At 39.6% G+C, this 23029-nt stretch overlaps 1 protein-coding gene across 6 annotated transcripts in view; it reads left to right on the top strand.

Moving 5' to 3' along the window:
- Positions 1-23029, top strand: part of MAGI1 (membrane associated guanylate kinase, WW and PDZ domain containing 1) — a 719842-nt gene that overhangs the window by 581819 nt on the left and 114994 nt on the right. For all 6 annotated transcript variants that reach the window (XM_012638256.1, XM_012638264.1, XM_012638250.1 and 3 more), the window contains exons 3-4: positions 6610-6729; positions 19697-19903. In XM_012638256.1, coding sequence (XP_012493710.1) covers positions 6610-6729; positions 19697-19903 — 327 coding nt within the window. The remainder of the gene's footprint in view (positions 1-6609; positions 6730-19696; positions 19904-23029) is intronic.

Genomic DNA, 23029 nt, shown 5'->3' with positions numbered 1-23029 from the left:
CACCAGTTGAACTGCATTTGGGTTTTTCCCCCCCATTTTTGGGTGATTATGCATAAAGCTATCATAAACATTTGTGTATAGGGTTTTGTGTGAACGTAAGTTTCCATTTCTCTGGGTGTGTGTGTGTGTGTGTGTGTATGTGTGTGTATAAGAGTGTGATTGTTAAGTCATTTGGTAAATTTATGTTTTTTTAAACCAACTGCCAAACTCTTTTCCCAAGTGGTTGTACCATTTTGCATTCTTACCAACAAGGTATGAGAGTTCTGGTTGCTCCGTATTTTTGCCAGCATTTGGTATTGTAAAAAAAATTTAACCCATTCTAATAGATATTTGACATTTAAGTATTTACTCTTACATGAATATATTTAATTTTTTTTTAAAGCGGTTTGGGTAAGATGTTCAGTGACTAGTACTGCGGGTCCTCAGATAATGGCAAAAACTGTGAGAGAGGTAGGTAGTTGAATGAATTGGCGGGGCCAGCACATGCTACTGTGCACCCTCTCCATCAACTAAAGAAAGGACAGCATGAAGCCATCCTACATACATACCAAATGCAGGTGATTATGTGATAGTAGAAAATTACCTGTCCTTAACATAGAGGTAGTTGCAGTGACTATAATTTTTTGAAGTCCTGTTAGATTTTGATAAGCAGGACCTAGATTAATTTCACAGCAGGTGCTATCCCTGGGTATTGACAATTTAATCTTACGCGGTGATGATTTCCTTATTAACAATCTGGCCTTGAGACCATGTGGACAGTTGCTGAGTGAGATCTCAACATAGATGGCTTGTCTTGAAACCTGGTGGTGTTGGGAACATAAGCAGGAGGAAATGGCTCATCCGTGCTTCATCGTTAGGATGCTTTTGCTGCCTCAACTGGAATTTCAAGAGAATTTCTAGAATAAGGAGAGAAAATGAGCTTCCAGTCCAGTTTCCTTTCTCTGGCTATGATTTGTGGAGTTTGATGATAAGGAAGGTCACTTTCTGATTTCCTCAGCCAGGGTTACTGAAGCTAGGTACACTAAAAGTTTATGAACCATAAAATGTGCATAAGAAGCAAGGAGCCACTTAAGCTTTACTGGGCTAACTTTGGGGGCATTGCTAATTCATTCTGAGACATTCAGTAGGGCATAGCTCAAATTAATTAAGTTATGATCTAGTGGTGGAAAGAGTTGACAGTATTTACTGTTCGGGTGCAAATCTTATAGGTACTTCAACACTTTAAAAGGACTCTATTTAAGTGATGAACAGTTTGAGGTTTAAATATAAAATCAAGTGGAAAATAGTACCACCTTCTCCTCCACTTGTATATATTCCTATTCCTAGCTAAAGGCAGCTGTTACTGACCTTGATGCTGGCTTACTATGAGATGGGAAACCGTAGAATATGCTGTTTGTGTGGAGCCTATAATTCCTTTGCATGTTTGCAAGGACTAAGTTAATATTGAAGATATTTAAGTAGAATGCCCAAGAATCAGGTCTTAAAATATTTCTTAAATTATTGTTTTATTTAATTTATAAAATGCCAAAGCAACTACATGCCCATTAGTACAATTCAGCAATTCAGAATATGAGTGATATTTAAAGAAAGAAACAGTCGTTTCATCTCTTCTCACTTCTGAAGCCACCTTTCTGAGGTTACCTCTTTTAAGGGTTTAGTATCATTCCACCCAATGAACTATGTGAATATGAAGTCATAAAACATGCAACACACACAGGGCTTCCCTTTTCTATTTGTCAGTGAAATGCAGTGATCATTTATGTCTTATTCTCTAACTTGTTTGTATCACTTCAGTGCACATTATAGGCATTCATTCTGGTATCGGAATGCAGATCTAATCATTCTTTACCATTTACCATTACGTAGCTACGACATTTTCCTGAGGGTGGCTGGACCAAATTTCATTCAATCGTTCTCATATTCATGGACATTGATTTTCTGTGTGTTGGAGGGCTGCTTTTGTTGTGGTGTTGTTTTGTTTGTTACAAACCATGCTACCACAAATATCTAAGGAGATTTTTTTCAAGAGACCACAGCCAATAGGAAGCAAATAGAATCTTTAGGACAAAGCATAGACTTTGACTAGATCATTTCCAAAGCAGATAAGAGGTGTTTTTTTTTTTGTTTGTTTGTTTTTTTTGAAGAGGAAGGTTTTCTTATATCAGTTCAAGATGTCTTATTGTTTAATATATGTTTCTTGTTTTTATTTTGACAGCTAAAAGTGCTTTGTGGCATGGTACTGAACATAGTATGAAGCAGCAACTAAAATACTCTCATGGTTTAGAGCTGTACTGGCCAACCCCGTTGCCACTAGCCACATTGTGGCTATTTAAATTTAAGTAATTAAAATTAAATAAAATTTAAAATTCAGTTACTTAGCTACACTGGCCACTTTTCAATAGCCACATGTAGCTAGACAGCACAGATATGGAGTGTTTCTGTCAAGGCACATAGTTCTATTGGACAACAATGGTTTAGAACAAGGGATGCTACAGTCAGACTGTGTTCAGCTCATGGCTGTGTCCAGCCTACTTGTTATGTGACCTTGGGCAGGTTACTTTACCTCTCTGAGTCTGAGCTTCCTCACCAATAAAATGAGAGTGGTGGTAATTCTTATTTCCGTGTTTCTTGTGAAGATTGAATACAATAGTATTGATTAAGTGTTGAACATCTTGCCTGGGACATAAGTAAACATCCAAGAAATGGAAGCTATTATTCTTTTCCCAGTGTTTGATAATCTTTTTTTTTTTTCTTTTGTAAGGTGGAGGGGGGAGGCACTGTGTTTATTAGCTTAAAGCTAATAACTGCAGGATATTGTTGGCCCAATTTCTAGACAAACAGAAGGCAGTATTGTAGGCTGAGGAAAACTTTGGTTTGTCAGCTTAGTGGCTTTTTTTTTTTTTTTTTAAATATGCTGTCCCTGAGAAAACATGGTAGAATTTGTTTTACTCTTCTTCTGTCAGGAAGTAACCCTTCTGGCTTTGTTAGAAGCGTGGTTTGTAATAATTGTACCCACCCCAGATGGCTCCTGAAAACCCTTTGAAATGCCATCTGCCAGGCGTGTGTCCAGCCGGCAGCCCGTCATTCTGCTACAAGAAAAGAGAAGGCGGGGTCCCCTCCCTGGGTCCTTTTCTCCATAGCATTGCTGAATGGAGCCCGGTCAGGTTGGCTCAGACCCAGGGTGGGTTGCTCAGAGGATAACCAGGAATAAACCTCTTGCCAGCCTGCAGCGTGGAAAGGTTTTGTGTGAGTAATAAACCCCGAAGGTTTCGTGGGTGGAGACTTCTCCACCCACCCACCCACCTACCCCCTTCCCCTGCAGCCCAAAGGCCATTTTAAGTATTTTTATTTACATGCGAAAATGGTATCTGCTTGTTTTATTTTTCCTCTCAAATCAAGCCATTTTTGAGCTTCTCGATTATTTTGTATCCTTTTAGGAAATTAAGACCCGGGGGTGAGTGTTGTCTTTGTAGAAAATCTGACAAATTAGTTCTGAAAACATCGTTGAAAGAAATGGCAGAGATAAGATGACTACAGAGGGAGAAAAAAAAAATCCAACATTTTCTGGTTTAGGAAGACTTGCAAAACTAAACAAATTTTTTTTGTTTGGTTTTATTTTATCCTCATTTGTTTTGTAATGGATTGAGTTAGTGGAAACTTGGGTATGGAGGCTGTGTATGAGAGTTGCCATACAGAACATATTTAGGACAGATCCTCTCACAGCAAGTTTCAAAGAGATTCTATTCTTGCACGGCCCTGGAATTTCCCAGTATGGTGTGGACCATTTGCGTTTTACAAGTAGCTGGCTGAGCAGCTTTTTCACTTGGCTCCACGACATCCCACCCTCCTGCTTTGCCTCTGCCTTGCCGGCTTTGGCATCTTAGTCTGCTTTGAGCATCTACCTCCTCTTCCCAGGTTCTCCAAGCTGGAAGGCCTCAGTGTTCAATCCAAACTTCTTGGCTTCTTTCTCTACATTCTCTCCCTAGATCTTCTCTTTATCTTGCCTTCAAATGCCGTTGGTTTACTGATCAGCTGATCACCCCTAGTATCATTAAGTTTATGTTTCACCCTCCACTCTGACCTTCAAACTTAATGGGTCAGCTGTCCTCCAGCTCCCTGCACCTAGGTGTCTAACAGGCATCTCAAACTTAACACGTCCAGAAGTAAACTCTCGATTTTCCCCACCCCCAAGGTACTCCCCAGTCTTCTCCATCTCTGTGAATGGCGCATCCCATTTGCCCAAGTCAAACGGTAAGTATTTCCATCTTTACTCTTCTGTCTTCCTTACCTACTACATCCAGTCCATCAGCAAGTTCTGTTAGTTCTGTCTTGAAAATATAGACCTAGTGTGGTGCGATGAGTTGACATATTTTTAATACATCTGTCCTATTATAGCTATTTAAAATATTCATGTTTTGTAGTAGAAACCTGACCCCTTCTTACCACTCCTGTCCTACTGTTCTAGTCTACACCCTGAGAAACCCTCACGTGGACACTGTAACAGCCTCCTAACGGGTCTCCTTGCTTCTCTTCTTACCCACCTCCTGCCCTACCGTGCCCACAGCCTGTTCTCCATGAAGCCAGAGATCTTTTAAAGATGAAAATCAAATCAAGGCGCCACCTTGCTCAAAACCCATTCTAAAGATGACTTCTCATCATCCTTGGAATAAAATATGAAGTGTTTTCTGTGGCCTACATACTCTGGCCTCTCGCTCTCATTTCCTGCCTCTTTTTCATGACTCTGCCGCAATTACGCTTGCCTTTTGCCCTCCTTCCAACATGCCAAGTCTGTTCCCACATCAAAGCCTTTGGCCTTTGAATAACATAAACTGTGAAATGTACTAACAATAATTGAGCTAAGCCCTCTAAAAGAATTATCTCATTTAATACACACAACAAACTTATGGGTCAGGTGCTATTATTATTCCTGTTGTGCAAACAAGGACACTGAGAAATAGCAGAAGCTAAGGAAGCTTGGACTCCTGGTCCAGGAACACAGACTGGAGAGCTAGACCATGAACCCATTATTCCCACTCCAGATCGCTGCTCTTTAACAGTACATGGTGCTATCTTTATGTTTCCTGTGCCTGACACCTGGGATGTCAATTTAAAAGTTGTGAACTACCTCCAGGGATTTGTCATCCTCTGCCAGGGGAGGCAGAAATGGGAACAAATTAGGAAACAGTGTAAGAGTAGACTTTTGGACAATACAGGAGCAGCTTTCTTTAACCAGAAAGCCCCAGTATGCTGAGTGTGAGACGCAAACATGTATGATTCAACCATTCTGTGGACAATTTGCAGCTATTTAAAAGACTCAGATTTTAGATATTAATATTAGAAAAATTGGGTGCATTTAAAAATGTATTCAGCCTGAGTAAAGTACATGCAACAAGTGTTGAGTTTTTTGACTTTTGAGAATTACGGATATCCAGTGGGGATGTGTGGACATGGTCACACCCTCAGGCAAGTGATCAGAGACTTCACGGTGCTAGGAGCATTAGAGCTGCTGGGTATGTGCAGTTGGTTATTTAATTGCATTAAAGTTCAACAAAGAAATCCCAGGCAGAGGAAAAAAATCCTTCCTTATTATGTAGGAAAAGGTTGACCTTAAACTATCACCATTGGTAATGACGCCTTGCAAACTAAGCTATGTCGATCATACCCCTAACTTGAAAATAGGAGCATAAATCACATTTTGCTCCTTTGTTGATCGCCCATAATATTTACCATAGGCACCTAGGATGCACTACATACTTGCTTCTTGGTTTACTTTCTTTGCTTGGTTTATGTGTAAACCACCTTCTGCTCATGGCTTCTATACTTTTGGTTGACACTGGGCTAAAATGATAGGTCCACAGCCTACCAACATGAGCTAGATGACTTTTGTACTCTGGAGGTTCTATATTATTTCAAAAAAGGAATTGTTACATTTATTCGCCATCAAGAAGATGACCTGGGGAGTATTTTCTAGCAAATGCACCATCCTTTCTCTCTAGTCAGAACTCATGGGTGGCCTCTTTTTACCAAACATATTAATTACATGAGAAGCAGCAGCATTTTAATTCCTGGGAGATGTCCAACCACAGATCTTGGGCAATCGCATTTCTCCAGTGGTGTGTTTATGCAGTGGGTGTCATTTTCTTCAAAGGGCTTATTACATCGGAACTTGCTGGAGGTATTGAGGAACACAAGAATTTTGAGGCCTGTGATAAAAATATAAACCCCTTAGGCTCTGAGCTTAAGGTGGATAACTTTAGTATTTACTAGAGTCCTAAAAGCTGCTGATTATGACTGTTGTCTGTATAAAATCCAGTTCACCTTTTTTATTCAGTGCATTTTGAAAAATGGTAAAACTCTCTCTAGATTACCTGAGCGGTGCTTGGTTTTCTCTTTCTTTCATTCGAGGGTCCCAGGCACTGGAGGGTGGAAGTGAGGATGCTGTTCTATTAGAAAGAAATGGCTTTTACTGTGTCCCTATCTGGACAGATACATTGGCAGATTCTTAGGTACGCCAGCTTACTGAACAGGTTATTTTAATTACACCTGGATGTGGAACTTCCTGTTTTAGTTGACTGACGGTTTCTGGTACCTTTGTCTTTTCTGGTGCAGGCACAACCCGATCCCCGAGAGAAGGAGAAGTGCCTGGCGTGGATTATAACTTTCTGACTGTGAAGGAGTTCTTGGACCTCGAGCAAAGTGGGACTCTTCTGGAAGTCGGGACCTATGAAGGTGAGCTTACCTGCACAGGGGCATTGAGGATGCTTCTCTCCTGGGCACTTTAGAGGATCCAGAGCCTTCTAGGCAAAAATGTTTTGTGGATGTCTAATATTTAGGGAGCTCTAAACAAAAAGAGGAAATTGCATTTCACCTTAATATGACTGATGTAACAAAATATATGGAATAAGACTTTGTGGACTTCTTTAAAAATAGTTTTTGGTTTTCTCTAGGAGTTATCTCCTTTGATTTATCAATTTAAAAGTGTGTGTGTGTGTGTGTGTGTGTGTGTGTGTGTGTTGTTTTTAATATGGACATGTATGGTATTAGAAAGAAGAGGAGGAAGAATCATGATTAATCACAAAATGTGACCCTATAAGTAGTGTTGTTTTAATCTTTAAGAAATGGAATGTCATTTTTTGATTGGTTTTTAATGTTTTTTTTAGTAGAAAATACATTTACATGGCTCATAAAGCAAAATGTTTTAAAAATATTTAGTAAGTGATCTCCTCCATATGCCTGTCTCCCACGTGCCCAGTCTCCAATTCACTATTACAAACAATGTCATTAGTTTCTGATTACTCTCCTGTAGTTTGTTTATGTAAATACAAACATGCATGTGCACATGTGTACATACACGTGTGTGTTGTATGTATGTTCTTATTTCTTCCCTGTTTTCCACAAAAGGTGGTATACAATACATGCTGTTTGGTACCTTGCTCTTTTTATTAACTGTATGTCTTAATAGGTCTTTGCAATTTAGTAACAAAGCACTTCTTATTTTCTCCTTTTTTAAATGGCTATATAATTCCTTTGTGTAGGCATACCATAATTTATTTAGCTACTGCCCTCTGAATGAACATTTGGGTCATTTTCAATTTTTGATATGTTAAAACACTGGTGAATTAAATAACATGAACATACATCCTTTCACACAGGTGAAAATATGTCCATAGGATGAGATCCCACAAATGAGATCGCTAGGTAAAAGCCAAATGTAGGGAGAAAAAAGTTACATTTTCTGAAAATAATATTATAGCTTGATTGCTTTTGGGAGTTTTGTTATTTGAGACAGAAATAGTATAAGATATTGTTAATTAGGTTAAATTATTAACTTGGTCAAGTTTTTATGTATATTTCTTTATAAACTCTTGAAATTTGGATTTATTAGACAATTACAGGGGCAGTTTAAAGATTAGACTAAAAACAAAGGGTAAATACAAAGTAAATTATTACTTTATTAGAGACATTACAGCTTTGATATGATAATAGTCCCAGTTACAGGCAGTGGCTAACACTCAAGCGATGATCATGGATCTTGGGTACGCAGTTTCTGGTTTGATATTCTTTGGAAGGGAGGGCGCTTTTGTTATCTTTGTACCTGCTGCTCATTTCCAAATGGTGAATATTCACTGGGCAGTGTTTAGATGTTAATCAAATTCTTGCATTTGAACTCAGGAATTTTTTTTTTTAGTATTCCCAATTAATCAATTGACTTAGTTTTCTGGAAGTATGTGTTGGGATGTAACTAGGTTGCTGGTGGGCTGGGTGGGGATCCAAGAATGATTAAGGTGTAGGAGTATGGCGAGGTGGGGGCTGAGGGCATGTACAGGAAGTTTCTTCAACGTGTCGTCAACATGTTATCTTCACATGTTGTTTATGTGAATTGAGCTAAAAAGTCAATGGCGGTGAATAGAGCAAGTGTGAGTCCTCTTTGGTTTGCAGGGAGTGAATTGTCCTTATCTGAAATCAGTTATTAATATTATGCCCATCTGGGCAGCTTGAGTCCCCTAATATGCAAAACATTCATTTGCATTTTGGGAGAGGTTGGGGTGGGAGTGGTTGTATAAATACAAAGAGTATTGGGTTGAACAGGAAAAGCTTGTGATTAACTTGGAAGATGGAAAATAAACTCACTTTACTAAGATGTTTATGTGAGAAATCAAGCTGTTCTTTTGCTCATTTAATTTTATCATTGTGACACAGGTAGCTATTATCATCACTGAATTTTTAGATTGGGGTGCTGAGGCCAAGAGGCATTAAATAACTTTTTCGAGGTTGTACAGCCAGTTCTAGAATACTAGAGCAGGAAGCAAACCTAGCTCAGTTTGTCCCTTGGATGTTTTCCTGAAAACCCCGGGAAGAATATCTTGGCTGTAACTACAAAATTATGGAAAATAACCCATTAGTACTTTAACCGAACTTCCTGGTGTGTAGCTATAGGGAAACGTTTTTCAGAAAATGTCTGTCTGTCTGTCTGTCTGATATAAAACGATGGTTTTTGTGAATGTTACTTGGTCATTTTGGAGTTCAAATTTTCTTACGCTCGAGATTAATCCTTTCTGCTTTTAATCCGTTTGACTGTACAGTGTTCTTCAGCCTTTGACCTTTTAGCAGTGAAATTTCCCCTACCATAGGAGATGGCTCATAATTTCTTGGAACCAACTGGAGCATATTACGTTGACTTTTATAAGCTGAGTGCAAAATGGAATTTTTATTAAATGCCAGATATCGTCATAGGAATAGGGCTGGAGAGGTCTTTAGAAAGATTCCTCTGTCTTTGGCCTCCGCTCTCCACTAGTCCCTTGATGGTGGCTGCTGTCTGGACACCAATGAGCATGCAGGCTCTGTTGTCACGCTGCCTGAGTCTGATTCGAGGCCCCTCTGCTGTTGAGCTGTGCGCCCTCTGGCAAGTTACTTAAGGCTCCATATCTCCATTCTCCCTTCGGTAAAATGAGGACAGTAATAGCACTTCCTCAGAGGTAGGACTAAATGAGACAATAATTGGAAAGGGCTTAGCAGAGTATCTGACACATGTAAGCTCTCAATCAGCATTAGCTCTTGTATTTACACACCCACAACTAGTCCGAAATTGCCACCCTCCTGGATTCCCTCCTCCCTAGTAGTCAAGAAACCAGCAGATTTGCTGGTCAACTGTATTTACTTCCAAGGTACTCTCTTGTCCCATCTTTTTTTCCCTCCTCAAATTTCTTTCTTTTGGCCTCTACTGGTTCCAATAAGGAAAAGTGTACCACCACAAGACAAAGCACTCTTTAAAGCAAGACACTTTAAAATTTTGAAGTAAAAATAATAAGTGTACATGATGAAATGATTCTTATAGTAAAGAACTTAAAAATATCTAAGTCCAAATTGCTTCCCGTTTTCCCTATAGGTAACTATTGCTAAATAATCTAGTGCAAATGTTCAGAAAACTTACGCAAAAACAGCATATACATGTGTATTCTTATGTATTTCCCTCTATTCTTGCCTTTGGCACTTAACATACCTTGGAGATCTTTCCACATTACCTGATACAGTTCTGCTTTATGCTTTTAAAGTGAAGACTATTTATTTGCACAGTATTCTGCTATATGAATATACATAATTTATTGAACCCAGCCCCTTGTGGATGGACATTTAGGAAGATTCCCTACCTCATCTCCCCCCCTCCACTTTTTTGGTGGTGCTTTATAAACAGTGCTCCAGTGAGTAACCTTGTGCAAATGCCTTGATGCACTATTGTAACTATAGGGTAAGTTTCTGGTAGTGGAGTTTTAAAGTAAGCCCTTTTATTCACATATACTTCATTTCAGCAAGTATGTATTGAGCATTTATTTTAGGTCAAACACTGTCCCAAGGCAAGCGACGGGATGTACAGGGCAGAATGTCAAAGGAGTACTACTGCCTTTGAAGGTGTTCGTGCTTTTTAGTTATTTATTTTTGCTAACATTTGTGCAGCACATACTACCTGCTGGGTGTTCTTCAAAGTGCATCGTATGTAGCAACTCATTAAATCTTCCTAATAACCCTGTAAGGTGGGTACCATTTGCATCCATTTTACAGAAAAGATGCTGATGATCTGTTCCGAGTTTGCATGGTAAGCCAGAGATAGAACCGGGATTCAAATTGAGGCTCTTTGGTTCCAGAGTCTACAGCCCCTCAGTCTTGTGAGGCAAATTAAATGTAACCAATTTTAAGGAAAGTGATGAGTGTTCTGAGAGTAGCCTAGAACAAGGGTGCTCCATCTAATCTAGTGTCAGGGGAGAACACCCTGGGGGAAGAGAAGTTTATGGAAGGATTATGTCAGGTCAAGTGAGAGGCTTGGAATAGTCAGCATGGGCCACAAGGCCTGAATCTGAAGAAAGTGAGTGTGATGAACCAAGAGATGGTTCGAAGGATGGTTTCTAGAAAGGGAGGAGAAGCAACCACACCCTGCTTCCTTTAGAACCCCTGCCAGCCAGGCAGAACTTTCTTCAGTGCTGGAAATGTCCAGTTATTCTGAGCTGTCCACACTGGTAGCTACTAGTCACATACAGCTCTTGTGACTGAGAAACTGAATTTTAAATTAATTTTAATTTAATATGAACTCATTTAAGTTTAAGTAGCCACACGTGGCTGGTGGCTGCCATGTTTTACAGTGTAGTTTTAGAATAAAAGCTTCTGAAAGAAAGGGTGAGGACCTGCTCAGCAAGATCTCTCCTCTCACGAGCCAACTTCACCAAGCTAAGCCTATCTTAAGAGCTAAGCTCCTTTAAAAAAAAAAAAAAAATCATCATTTTGAATCCTCCCAAAGAGGATATTAGAGGAGTGGTGATCTTCTTTTGTGGATACATTCTGTGACACACGAGATGGCAGAGAAGTAGAGTGAACCAATAAAACCTCAAGGCCCAATAACCTTCAGAATTGTCTTTCAGGCCCAATATTTGTTTGAGGCTTAGACTGGCAGGATTGTAGGATTTTAGAGCTAGAAATGCGGTAAATTTCTTCTCTTCTGATGGCAGAACTGAGATCCAGAGGATTGGTCTAAGACACTACAGGGAATTGGGAACAAAGCTTGGCCAAGTGCCATGCCCAGGACCTGTCGCTGCAGAACTGGGATGGTATTTATTTCCCTGCTGCCTGAAAACTGATACTTCTTTTGTAGCCTCAGTTCTTAGTTTGTGCCTTCATTCATTTATTCGTTAAAGATAAAATGCAGGACAAAAGCAGATATGATCATTGTCTTTAGGGATCTTACTGTCGAGTGGACAAGATGCATTATTCAGAGAATCAGACAAATATTAGTAAGTATACAACTATAAATGTGTGAAGGTCTTTAAAAGAGACCATAGCAGGGGGAGACTGAATGTCTCTGGAACTGGGAAAAGCAGTCTCTGCAGTAGTAGTAATTGACGTGAGATCTGATGGGTAAGTTGGAGTTAGGTTGCTAGATTTAGCAAATAAAAACACAGAAGACCCTGTGTTGCATTTTATCTGGCAACCCCAGTTGGATGTAACTTTGGACTGCATTGGTGGTGGTTGGTAGTGAAGAGTCAACTTAATCTGGATATATGTATGTGATTAAAAAGCTGGCTTTGATAATTTATTGGTTATTGTAAGAGAGAGATAGGATAGACAGGTGATGATAATCCTAGGATGACTCCTTGTTTCTGTCTTCTGTAACTGGATAGGTAGTGGTACAATTTGCTAAAATAAGAAACACTGTAATAGGGCCAGCTTTAGCAGGGTGGGGCAGGAGTTTCATCCTGAAACTTTCCACCCTCCACCAGCTGTAGTACTGACAGTAGCGTGTACCCCTATCAGAGTAGAGCCCCTTCCTGGCTACAGAAGGAACCTGACTGTCATCCCTACAAGGCACAGAAGTTATTAGTAGAGTTTGTCATTGATTTCTACTTTGCAATTGAACCAAGTCCACATTCTGTCACTGGACAGAATCAGCATCAAAACAAGGCAAAGAAGACAAGAACGGGCTTGTCTTTCCTCCTTGGACCAACTTCCTAACTATTGCACCGAGCTAATTTATTTGATATGATGCTTAAAATAAATCAGCTGAACCATCTCTCCTTTGCCTTGCTTTCCTTTTTTTTTCTGTTGACATTTTTGCTCTGTAAGACAGGTTGCTGTTTCAGCCAGCCCTTGGGACTTCTCTAGAAGGGAGTTTACAAGGGATGAACTATTCAGTGGGGGTGGCTCCAAACATGCCTGTTTTACAAATGCCTCTGGGTAGAAGAGCCTAATTATACACTTCGAGCGTTGCAAAGGTTTCCTTCAGCGTAGAAGTGCAGTGCCGGGGTGACATTTGAAATTGGAGTTATGGGTTGCATATTTCTACATGTTAATTAGCAAGGGGATGTCAGCATTCAATAATGTTACTGTTTTGCTTCCTAGAAGGTCTACAAAAAAGCAGCTGCCAACAGTATACTTTTTGGGGACACAGAGATAAAACAGGGGTGAAGAGAATTCTTGTTTGGTCATTGAAGAAAACGAGACTGTCTGGAGTCCTATTCTTTGGCAGGCCCTGGAAGCAGTCTGCTGCGATAAGCTCTGTTGGCAGACTCTGCCATGGAATGTTCTCTGTTGATAATGAAAGTGACCAAGTGAAATCTGTGCTGCAGTTGGCTATTCCTCTGCATATGAAGATGGGGGTGCTGGGGCCGGGGAAGTTTTGCTTACTTTCCTGTTCAGGGATCCCCAAAGACTCCTGGAGTTAAGAACTCCTGGAGTTGAGATGTTGGAAATAAACAATCTGTGTTTAGAAGCCAGTCATCATTTATGAATTGTGTGAATCTCAGTTTCTTCATCTGAAAATGGGAATATTGATGCTTCTTTGTAAGATTAGAGTAAGTGAATGTTTGGGAAGTAGCATTTAATAGGTGAACAACAAAAGTAACTTTTAAAATATTGTTCTTTGAATATGTATTTTGATAGTACACTCTTCTACATGTTAAGGCTATTTATTATCTGTCCACGATATCAGGCATGATCGAAGACTGCTAGGGTTTATTATATGCTAGCATCATGCCAAGCACAGTGCTGAGTCCTTTACATACATTATCTAATTTGATCTTGACAAAAACCTGATTAGGTAGGTACCGTTTTTATCTTGGCTTCATACTGTGGGAACTAAGGCTAAAAGAGAGACATCCCTGCCTTGCCCAGCTCATTGAACTGTTAACTTACATTGTCCTCTTTGGTCTTAGAGTGGAAGCCAAATGGCACTGGCAAGGAGAGACTTCTAATTATAGGACACTGGCTTATTGTCATTCTGTGCATGTTCGTCGTATTATATTATGTGTTTGTAGGGTGGGGCCGGCGGGAAGAGTAAAGCAAAAGTTCTCGCAGTTCTATGAATGATGCCATCATGTACTGAGCAAGTGAGTGGCAAAGTGTAGTGATGCAGACCCGTGGTAATTCAGATGTAACTGATGGACCGGAAAGAAGCTGCCATGAGTCATGTTATTAAAAACCGGATCCACAGTACAGATATTTGGGAGGATCCCAGGCTGGAACTCATGTGCACTGTTGCCACTTGTTCATTTACTCATTCTGTAATGAATCACTGAGTGATGGTACGAGCCTGGCACCGTGTCAGGCCTAGGGACACAGCGGTATACAAAACCAGATGTGGCCCCTGCTCTCATGGAGCACGTCTGGGGGGAAGACAGATACCGATTAATTACACAGTCCGATAAATACCGCAAAGAAGGAGAGGTACGGTGCCTTGAGTACATAAAAGAACTGATAAGGACGGCTCTGATGTGGCCTGTGGGGTCAGAGATACTGCCTCTGAGGCCGAGTAGGCAGTGCCAGGGGGAGGAGCAGAGGGAAGAGTGTGTGCAAGCTGTGAGATGACAAGGGGGCAATTTACATGTGGGGCTTGAAAGAAGACCAGTGAGGTCAGAGCAGAAAGAACAAAGCAAAATGAACTGGGACTGGTGCCCAGAGAGTAGACGAGGATCAGACTACTCAGGGCCTGGAGGCCAAGGCAAAATCAGGTATGCTGGATGTCTGTGCATTCAGGTACTGTATGCACATCTGTACTTTACACATAAGGAGAGGAAGGTTTTCTGCCCCCCCCCATACACACATAAAAAGCCATTTTTGCCCCCTTGAGGGTGATGCAGCCCCTGCCGAATAGGTGTGCTCTACATGCCAAGTGGTGCCACTGCCATCCTGTTCTCCTGCTTGTCCTGTAGGAAGTACCCCCCTGCCCCATTTGCCCTGGACCAGCCATGTGGCCCTAAGACAGGCATTTCTGCTGTTCTGGGCCTCCACGTTCCTCATCTGCAAAAGAAGAATTTTCTCGGTCCCCTGTACATTTGCTGTGCAAAGGGTGATCCGTGGACCAACTGCATCAGCATCACTTGAGAACTTGTTAGAAATTCAGAATCTTAAGCCCACCCTGACCTATTGAATCAGAATCTTCATGTAATATAACTTAATTGTTTGCATATGGAAGTTTTAGAAAACTGACATATACCATATACAATGTGAATATCATGTTTCAGTTCCATTTTTACATTTTTCCCCCCAGTGCCTAGGACAGTATCTGGCATTAAACGTGTTCTCTGTAAGGGAATGCATGAGTGAATGACTGAATACTAAATTTGTACACTTTGAGAGGCCATGCAGATTTGATTCATTCTGGCTTAAAATCCAGGATTACGGTCCTCCTTAAATATTTTATAAAGCTCTAAAAATTGATTTGCAGTCCCTATTAATTTTTAAATGTGTGTCAGAAAATATTTTCTTCGGCTTTGTCGTGGCCAAAGATTGTGCCTGTTAATTAAGGTCAGCAGTAGCTTCCTCTGAAGTCCTCCTTTGCCCTCCACTTCCCTCCCTGGCCACCATCCCTGTTGAGCTTTGTTGTAGAACCAGTTCTGAAAATAGCAGCAGAGAGGAACATGTTCCCACTTGGGAGGGAGCCCGGCCATCCCAGGAAGCTTGTCTCGGGAACGCAGAGCCTGCGGGACATTCAGGCTCGTGGCTCCTAGACGCTGTGCTGCCTGCCAAGTGATAACCCCAATTAATTTTTTAACCATTTATAATTCTTTAAATGATTTTTATTTAGTACCATTAAATAATCCATATATTCTTCTCATGGAGTCTTGTGTGCATGGTGCATACTCTCTGTAAGGCTTGTGTTTCTGCCATGGCTAGACTTTGCTTGATTAGGAACAGAGTGGAAACTATTGCTAAGGTAGAGAGTTTTCTGGGAGGTTGGGGTCGTGAGCTCAAATGTCCAAGGGGCCAGGCAGGTTGGGTAAGAGGGTGAATAGGCTGGGGAAAGGCAGTGGGGACCAGTGGTGACTGTGGCAAACTGGAGAGGGCATGACCTGCCCTGCCTGTTGCTGGGCAGTAAGGACAGTTCACAGCAGAATACCCCATTGGCCAAAAGCCCAGGGCCACATGCAGATTCACCAAAAATCAACTCACTCAAAGACTGATTTGTGAGTTATTGAGGATCTTTTGAAGTTTGATATTTTCTCACATCCCTACTTATGCCTCTGTCTGTGTCCCTGCATCCAGCCTTGGGGCACTCGCTGCTTTAGATTGGGTCCAAGGTGTTTGTCTGGCAAGGCCTAGGGCAGAACCAAAAGTAGGAGCAAAAGCTTCTCTGCAAAATTCTTTGACGCAGTGAGTATATTCGTAGGAGCTGACTATAGACACATCCTTGCTTATTATCAACATTGCCCATAAAAATGGAGTCCCTGGAACCAGACCTTGGAAGTTTTGCAAGTGACACTGAGAATCCAGATTTTAATTGGAAACATTCCACTTTTAAATGTTGATCACTAAATCAAATTATTTTAAAACAATGTGTAGCAAAAAAGAAAAAAAAAAAACAACCAAAAAATCTCCCAAAACGTCATCTGCGAAGGGAAGTTTGAACCCTCTGCAGTTAGAAAACCACTAGATAGAGGCTTTTCTGTAAAGGTTGTGGGTTACAGTATGGGAAATAAGAAATACTGGAGAGATCTGAATAATAACACCAACTCATATTTGTAACACCTTATAGTTTACAGAGTACCTTCAAAAAACCTGCATTACTTAATCATCACAATAATCCTGTGGGATCGCTATAGCTGATACTACCATTCCCATTTCACGTAGTGTAGAAGACTTGGATATTTGGTAATTGGCAGGTTTGTTTGCCTTTACGAGGGTAAATGAATGTGCTCAGTTACCATGTGCCAGGCACTTAGGTACATTATCTCATTAATGCTCACAGCAGTTCAGTATGGGCTTCATTTTAAAGATGAGAGCCATACAGTGTGTCAGCATTAAGTTGTATTTACCCAGCCTCACTCCAGTGGCAGACTTCAGCGTGGGCTAAAGGCTTTACATAGACCATCTCATTTTATCCTCATAGCAGATACTCTAGCTATAAACTAGGTTCTCTTAGAATCCCAATTAGAAAATTTAGAAAATAGTCGAATGATTGCCCAGGGTCGCTCAGCTAGTTAGTTAGTGATGAGATTTGAACTCTGGGCTGTCTCTCCTAAGCCTCTATGGTGTGCTGAGGCTCCTCAGAGCTGCTAATGCCTGTTCATTACATTAAACCAAATGAAATTGCTCATGTTTGAAAACAGTGTGTATCTTCTTCAACAGCAATTTCATATGGTTTAACCTATTAATATGCACTTTAATCTGCCTCCAGTCTATCTTGAACTGATTTCCCAAAACAGGAAACTACTGTGCACTAGTGGATTGTTTTGCAGGCTATATGTAGTTGCATTGACAAATCTGCTAATAATTTATTAACTTAAGAAAGACTTTGAACTTGAAAACTCAAGGTGCGCACCTAATGGAAAATCCACACATATTTGTCAAATTCAGGTGGAACCTTTGTTTTCCAGACATTTATTTCTGTTGTAACTGTGGATGTTAAAATTTCAATTGATTTTTAAATGATGATAATTTTATGATTGTGACTTCAGTTTAATGGCTCTGAAACTGAGTGGCATGATTATAAAATTATAATTATAAAATTATGAGTAAAGGGTCCCATTTTTCAATCACAGCTTTCAGTAGAAGGTTCTTTCTTATTTATAGATATTAGCCTTAGTTTAACGTCTACCTCCAAAATGTACATGATGTTTGGGTATAATAGTGAATGAAAATTAAATTCAGTACAACTTTGTCTCTCCCATTTTTCAATCACAGCTTTCAGTAGAAGGTTCTTATTTATAGACATTAGCCTTAGTTTAACGTCTACCTCCAAAATGTACATAATGTTTGGGTATAATAGTGAATGAAAATTAAATTCAGTACAGCTTTGTCTCTCTCTCTCTTTTTTTTCTCACTGTGGAGATTATTTTTTAAATAGTTAATTATCTTACTTTTCTGAACTTAACTAAATAAATAGTCCTCAGTTAATTAGAGAGTTACCAAGCTGGTTCTGCTGAATTCCTATGCCTTTAAGTATGAAACCTGAAAGAAGTTTTTTGAAGAAATTGGTAGATCATCTTCTGTGAAAAAACTTTAACCATTGAGTACAGTACAAGCCATGAGAGTGTGCTTATCAGATTTCTACCTGGGATTCTTCAAATTTCAACATGGTGCCCTTGAATATACTATGTGTTTTTTAAAATCTGTTATGTTCAACATTCCCCTGCTGATACAGACTATTATTCCACCTCTCTCAAAGAAAGTGAGTGTGTATATTCATAAATTTGATGATTCAAACAAGCATTTTAAAGAAATAATATTAAACCTTCTGCTCTTAAAAATAAATCTTAATTAAAAGGATAAAGCTTAATGAAAGCGTCTGTATGTCTCATGAAGACCAATATATTAGTCTCCTTTTGCACATTTTTTGGTGCTTGTATAATAAAATGTGTATGTTATGTAACTATGTACTGTGGTTAAACAATGAGTTTGCATCCTTGGGAAGAAACAGTGTATACAGGATCTATTATAATTTACAAATTCTGCTTTACTAAGCATAGAATTACAAATATTGGTTAGAATTTATCGACAGTCTCAACATCATTTCCTATCTTCTCATTTCCTATCTTCCTGACCTAACTCTAAAAGATATGAAACGGCGAATGGATCAATAGCATTCTAACATTGATGTCTTTTATGGTATAGTCACTGAATATTATTGATATAAACTGTGTTCTTTAAACTTTGATCATTCATGAACTACCTTTATCATGTTCATATCAGAACACTTCTATTATTTATGTAATGTTTTCTTTAATACAACTTTTTAAAAATAACTTAGTTTTTAAGTTTTCAAAAGGGAACTCTTAACACTGTCATTGCTATTATTTATTTGGTTGATTATTAAATGATTTCTTATTATATAAAGCTGCCTTTTAAAACTTTAAGTTAAACGTAAGTCCATTTTTTAAAGTATTGCTTTTTTTCTTAAGTTTTAAAGGCAAAATTTGTGTTGCTGCCATAAAATACTAGTGAGATTTCTCTGTTGCAAATTAAAAATATACATATCTACTAAAATTAAAAAACTAAAATGCAAAAAATGCATTTATGTACCGCTCAGAATCACATAGCGCACTGTAGTGGGACCTACGCCAAACTTTGGGAAAAGCGGCTGAAAGTGAACATGGGCCACTACTGGACTAGTGACCCATAACGGGGGGGCGCCATTGGCACAGGGTTTTCTGTTAAAACTTGGCAGGGGTTTGTTCCCACCCCGCACGACCCTAAGAGTCAAGCCTGCCATTCAGTTGAAGAGGCGCCACGTGGTGTTCACTGTCCTCCTTTTTAAATATTGTCCTGCTTCCTTTTTGAAGAGTCCCCTTATTAAGAGAAGGTGACCTCAACTTTTTAGGCCTGTAAGGATGCTGGCAGTAATGAATTTTTTATTTTCTGTGAGGCTCACTCTAAATGGGATTCGGCATTATGCTGGAGCATATATGTAAAAAGATGACCAATTGACATTCAGATGTAATGAGGAGGAAGGTTTACTATTCAGTACAGCCTCCTTTGTTTTTAGCCCTGGTAGGTTCTTAGCACTAAAACAATACAGCTTTCCTCTTCCCTTCTGAAATCACAGTATCTAGCTGGATAGGATAGACATCTTTTCTAACGCATTCCAGAAATGAAATACAGGTTGTTTTGGTTTTCCAGTTTAATTTTTTTTTAATGTGCCTAGAGATTTGGATGTGAAGTCTTGGAAAAAACAAGGTATTCCTTTTGAAACATGCAAATGTGTCTCTTCGTCTCCTAGGAAACTATTATGGGACACCCAAACCTCCTAGCCAGCCAGTCAGTGGGAAAGTGATCACGACGGATGCCTTGCATAGTCTTCAGTCTGGCTCCACGCAGTCGACCCCGAAGCGAACCAAGTCCTACAATGATATGCAAAATGCTGGCATAGTCCATGCGGAGAATGAGGAGGAGGATGATGTTCCTGAAATGAACAGTAGCTTTACAGGTAAAGGCCAGACCATGTACCCCTCAGTGGATGTGGGGAAAGGGGATGGCAGGGAGGCTTTTGCAAAGAGTTTTGAGAAGGATGCTGTTCTCAAGAGGAAGTCAGTAGTCAAAATTCAAACTTGGACCGCACAGTGCTTGGGGAAGAGGTGGTCCTTTCCCTGGTCTTCCTTTCATACTCCCTACCAGGAATAGTTTAACTTCGCCCAAATATCTTAAAGGAGCTGGGGGTGAATGCGTGAAGAAGAGAGTCAGGAATAACCAGGATGGTTTATTTCTCTTCAAAATGACGTATATAAAAATATTTGTATTTTATTCATTGATTTTTTTTTTTTTTTGGCCTTGCAACATCTTCATCATTATGGCTGATTGCTATGAAATGAAAAATGAAAATGTGTTTTATTAGTTTAATTTCAACTGATGCTGTATGGAAAGCTAGCGGCATCCTCTAATCTCATACCTTTGTAAATAGAGATGCAGTGGAAGTATATTATGTGTCCAATTAAGTAACTTCTGCATATTTTACTATATGCCCTGAAAGGAGAAAAGATGGAAAGTAAAACTCGGAGATATCTTGCATATGCATCCTACATTATATAGCGTATATTACTGATTGTGTTGTATGTTTATAGCTGTATTCAGGGCTGTCTACCCCCAACCTTAGATATACTACATTTTATGAAGGGATTTTCAAGGACAAGTCTTCAGGGTAAGGCCGTACAGGTTGAACACTGTACAACTCCTGTACCATTCACAGAGGGTATAGTGCATGCTCCTTGGGTTGGTACAGTGACCTGGAACCGTTTAAAAATATTTTTCCCTGTATTAGGGTTTGACATTACATAGTATCTCAAAGTGTAACAACTGAGTAAGATATGACTTCAGTCTATAATGTTGTGACTTAGGAGAACATCTTGTTTCTTCTATTTTTTCTGTACTTAAATATTTTCTTTAATAATTTAGAGTTGTAGCTACGGACAAGTCATCCATTTTCAACATATGAGATCATCCTCTCTTGTAGTGGCCTTCTCTCACATCACCATACTTTGGTCATGACTTGGTTAAAGTCGGCCCAAGTGTAAGGGGAGATTAGTGGACTCTATTTTCCCCCATGCTTCCAAATCTAGTGGAATACTTAGGGAAACGTTTATCATTGTTGAGTGCTGTCTATAGCCTCTGTGGGCCTCTCTGGAGTTTTAGCTTTCATTCGCTAAGCTCAGAAGCCTAAAATTCATCAAGATGGTAATAAAAATTTTTTTGATGACTTTATTGTCATAGGAGGAGCATAATCCAGCCCTTTTGCATGAAGTGTTGTGTAAAGAAAGAGGAGATTTGTTACCCTGGCTTGGCACTTGGTAGTTGTCTTTTTGTGACCATTATGCCAGTCCTCATTCATCTGTAAAATGCCTGGCTAGGATTAGATCATTTCTGAGTTTCCCCTCTAGCCATAAGAATTTGATTCCATGAAAATTCCATTTTCTCAATTAGGCCAGTGGCTGACTTATAGTTGTAACATCTAGAAGAAATTTACCATCTTTTACATATGCTTTTATTGAAATCAGCTGATTTCACTTAGGAGTATTTCATCCATTTATAGTAATCCTTACTGAAATGAAAACAGATTATGAATAAGTGTTAACATTTCTTTTTTAAAAAAACTTATACTTTAATATCTTGATATTTTTATAAATAAAAATGCCATATCATGATACAACTCAGAAACTCCGTTTCTGTGGTCACAGACATAGAGGATCTTATAGGTGATGTGCCGCAGCACAACCCTGTCAAGCAGATTGGGTCGTCCCCAAGAAGCTTGTGTGCCATTATTTATCCTCCACTTATTAAGCAGATTTCTCAGTAGAAAGCAAGAACAAAGTAGAGGTAGTTGACTGTAGGCCTTGATGCATTTCCTATTTCTAACTACTGTAAATCTCTGTCTCTAGAAGACATGCCTCAGAAAATATGACCCCATGAAATCCCCACTTGCAATCCTGGCCTCATAGAAGAATGTGTGGGTCCAGGTCATCATCACTAAAATCAGTCTGATTATTAGTTTCTGCACAAAACAGAAAGCCAAGTGGCAGCTGATGCTGTCAAGTCCTCAAGTTCCTGTCTTAACACCAAGAAGGCCAATAGGATGTACTGGGAAAGAAGTGGCCTTGAGATATGCATGTGATGGGACTTCCTCACTATGTACAGAGTATGTTGAGTGTCCCCTCCCTTACAAAAGTATAGCTATGACAGCTAACAATCTGGCATACACTAACTAATACTAATTCTTTCAAGTAATTGACACAACCCAGTTCATGATAAGTATTTAAAACTAGGGGTGTCACAGCATTTTGTACCCTGATTCACTTTCAGTAGCAATTCACTTGGAGCACAGAGTGACAATGGCATAATGAGGTCTTGACTTCTGGTTGGGCCAGCAGTGATAAAGGCATGAGCATCATACTGAAATGCAGGAATACCATGGAGCCAATAAAAATTATATTTACTAGGATATTTTTATTAACCTGCTGTTGCTGCCATCCTAGCTGCCTTTTGCTTGGGTGTTTTGAAGAAGACATTTCTCAACAACATGCCTGAATAACACTGGGAATGTTCGGAGGCAAAAGACAGAGAGCCCAGTGGCCGAAAGCATCCTGGGGAGGATCAAGGCAGAAGCTGAGCAGTGAGCAGTCACCTCAAATACTCACATGGCACAGACTGCTGAACACAAAGGACAGTCTTCTACAAATTGTGCCTAAATTATGGACTTAAACAGAGCACTTGAGAGAAAACACTTCTTATGTGAGCTTAATGAAAGTAGAGTTACGTTGTTGACCAAAGCACATAGTTATTTAGACAAATAAAAACTTTTGTGAAAATATTTTATTCCTTATAGACAACTTAGAAAGTATATAACAAACCACTGCAATTAAAAAGTAGCTGGTTCATCAATTAATACCTCCAGGAGACATCGAGAAGGTATTTAATTGTGTTTCTAGGCTTTTTTTCCCCAGCAGCTCCCCTATTGTCAAATACTGGGTTCCTGATACTTCTTTTTCACTGTTAGGCAATGATAAAGCATTGCTTTGGAATGTCAAGAGAATTTCTGCAAGAGCTAATGTTTCTCAAGTGCAGA

This window comes from Propithecus coquereli, unplaced genomic scaffold (genome assembly GCF_000956105.1).
Source record: "Propithecus coquereli isolate 6110/MARCELLA unplaced genomic scaffold, Pcoq_1.0 Scaffold1, whole genome shotgun sequence".
Taxonomy (NCBI): Eukaryota; Metazoa; Chordata; class Mammalia; order Primates; family Indriidae; genus Propithecus; species Propithecus coquereli.
Note: the sequence above shows the minus strand (reverse complement) of the source record. Positions and strands in the feature narration are given on the sequence as shown.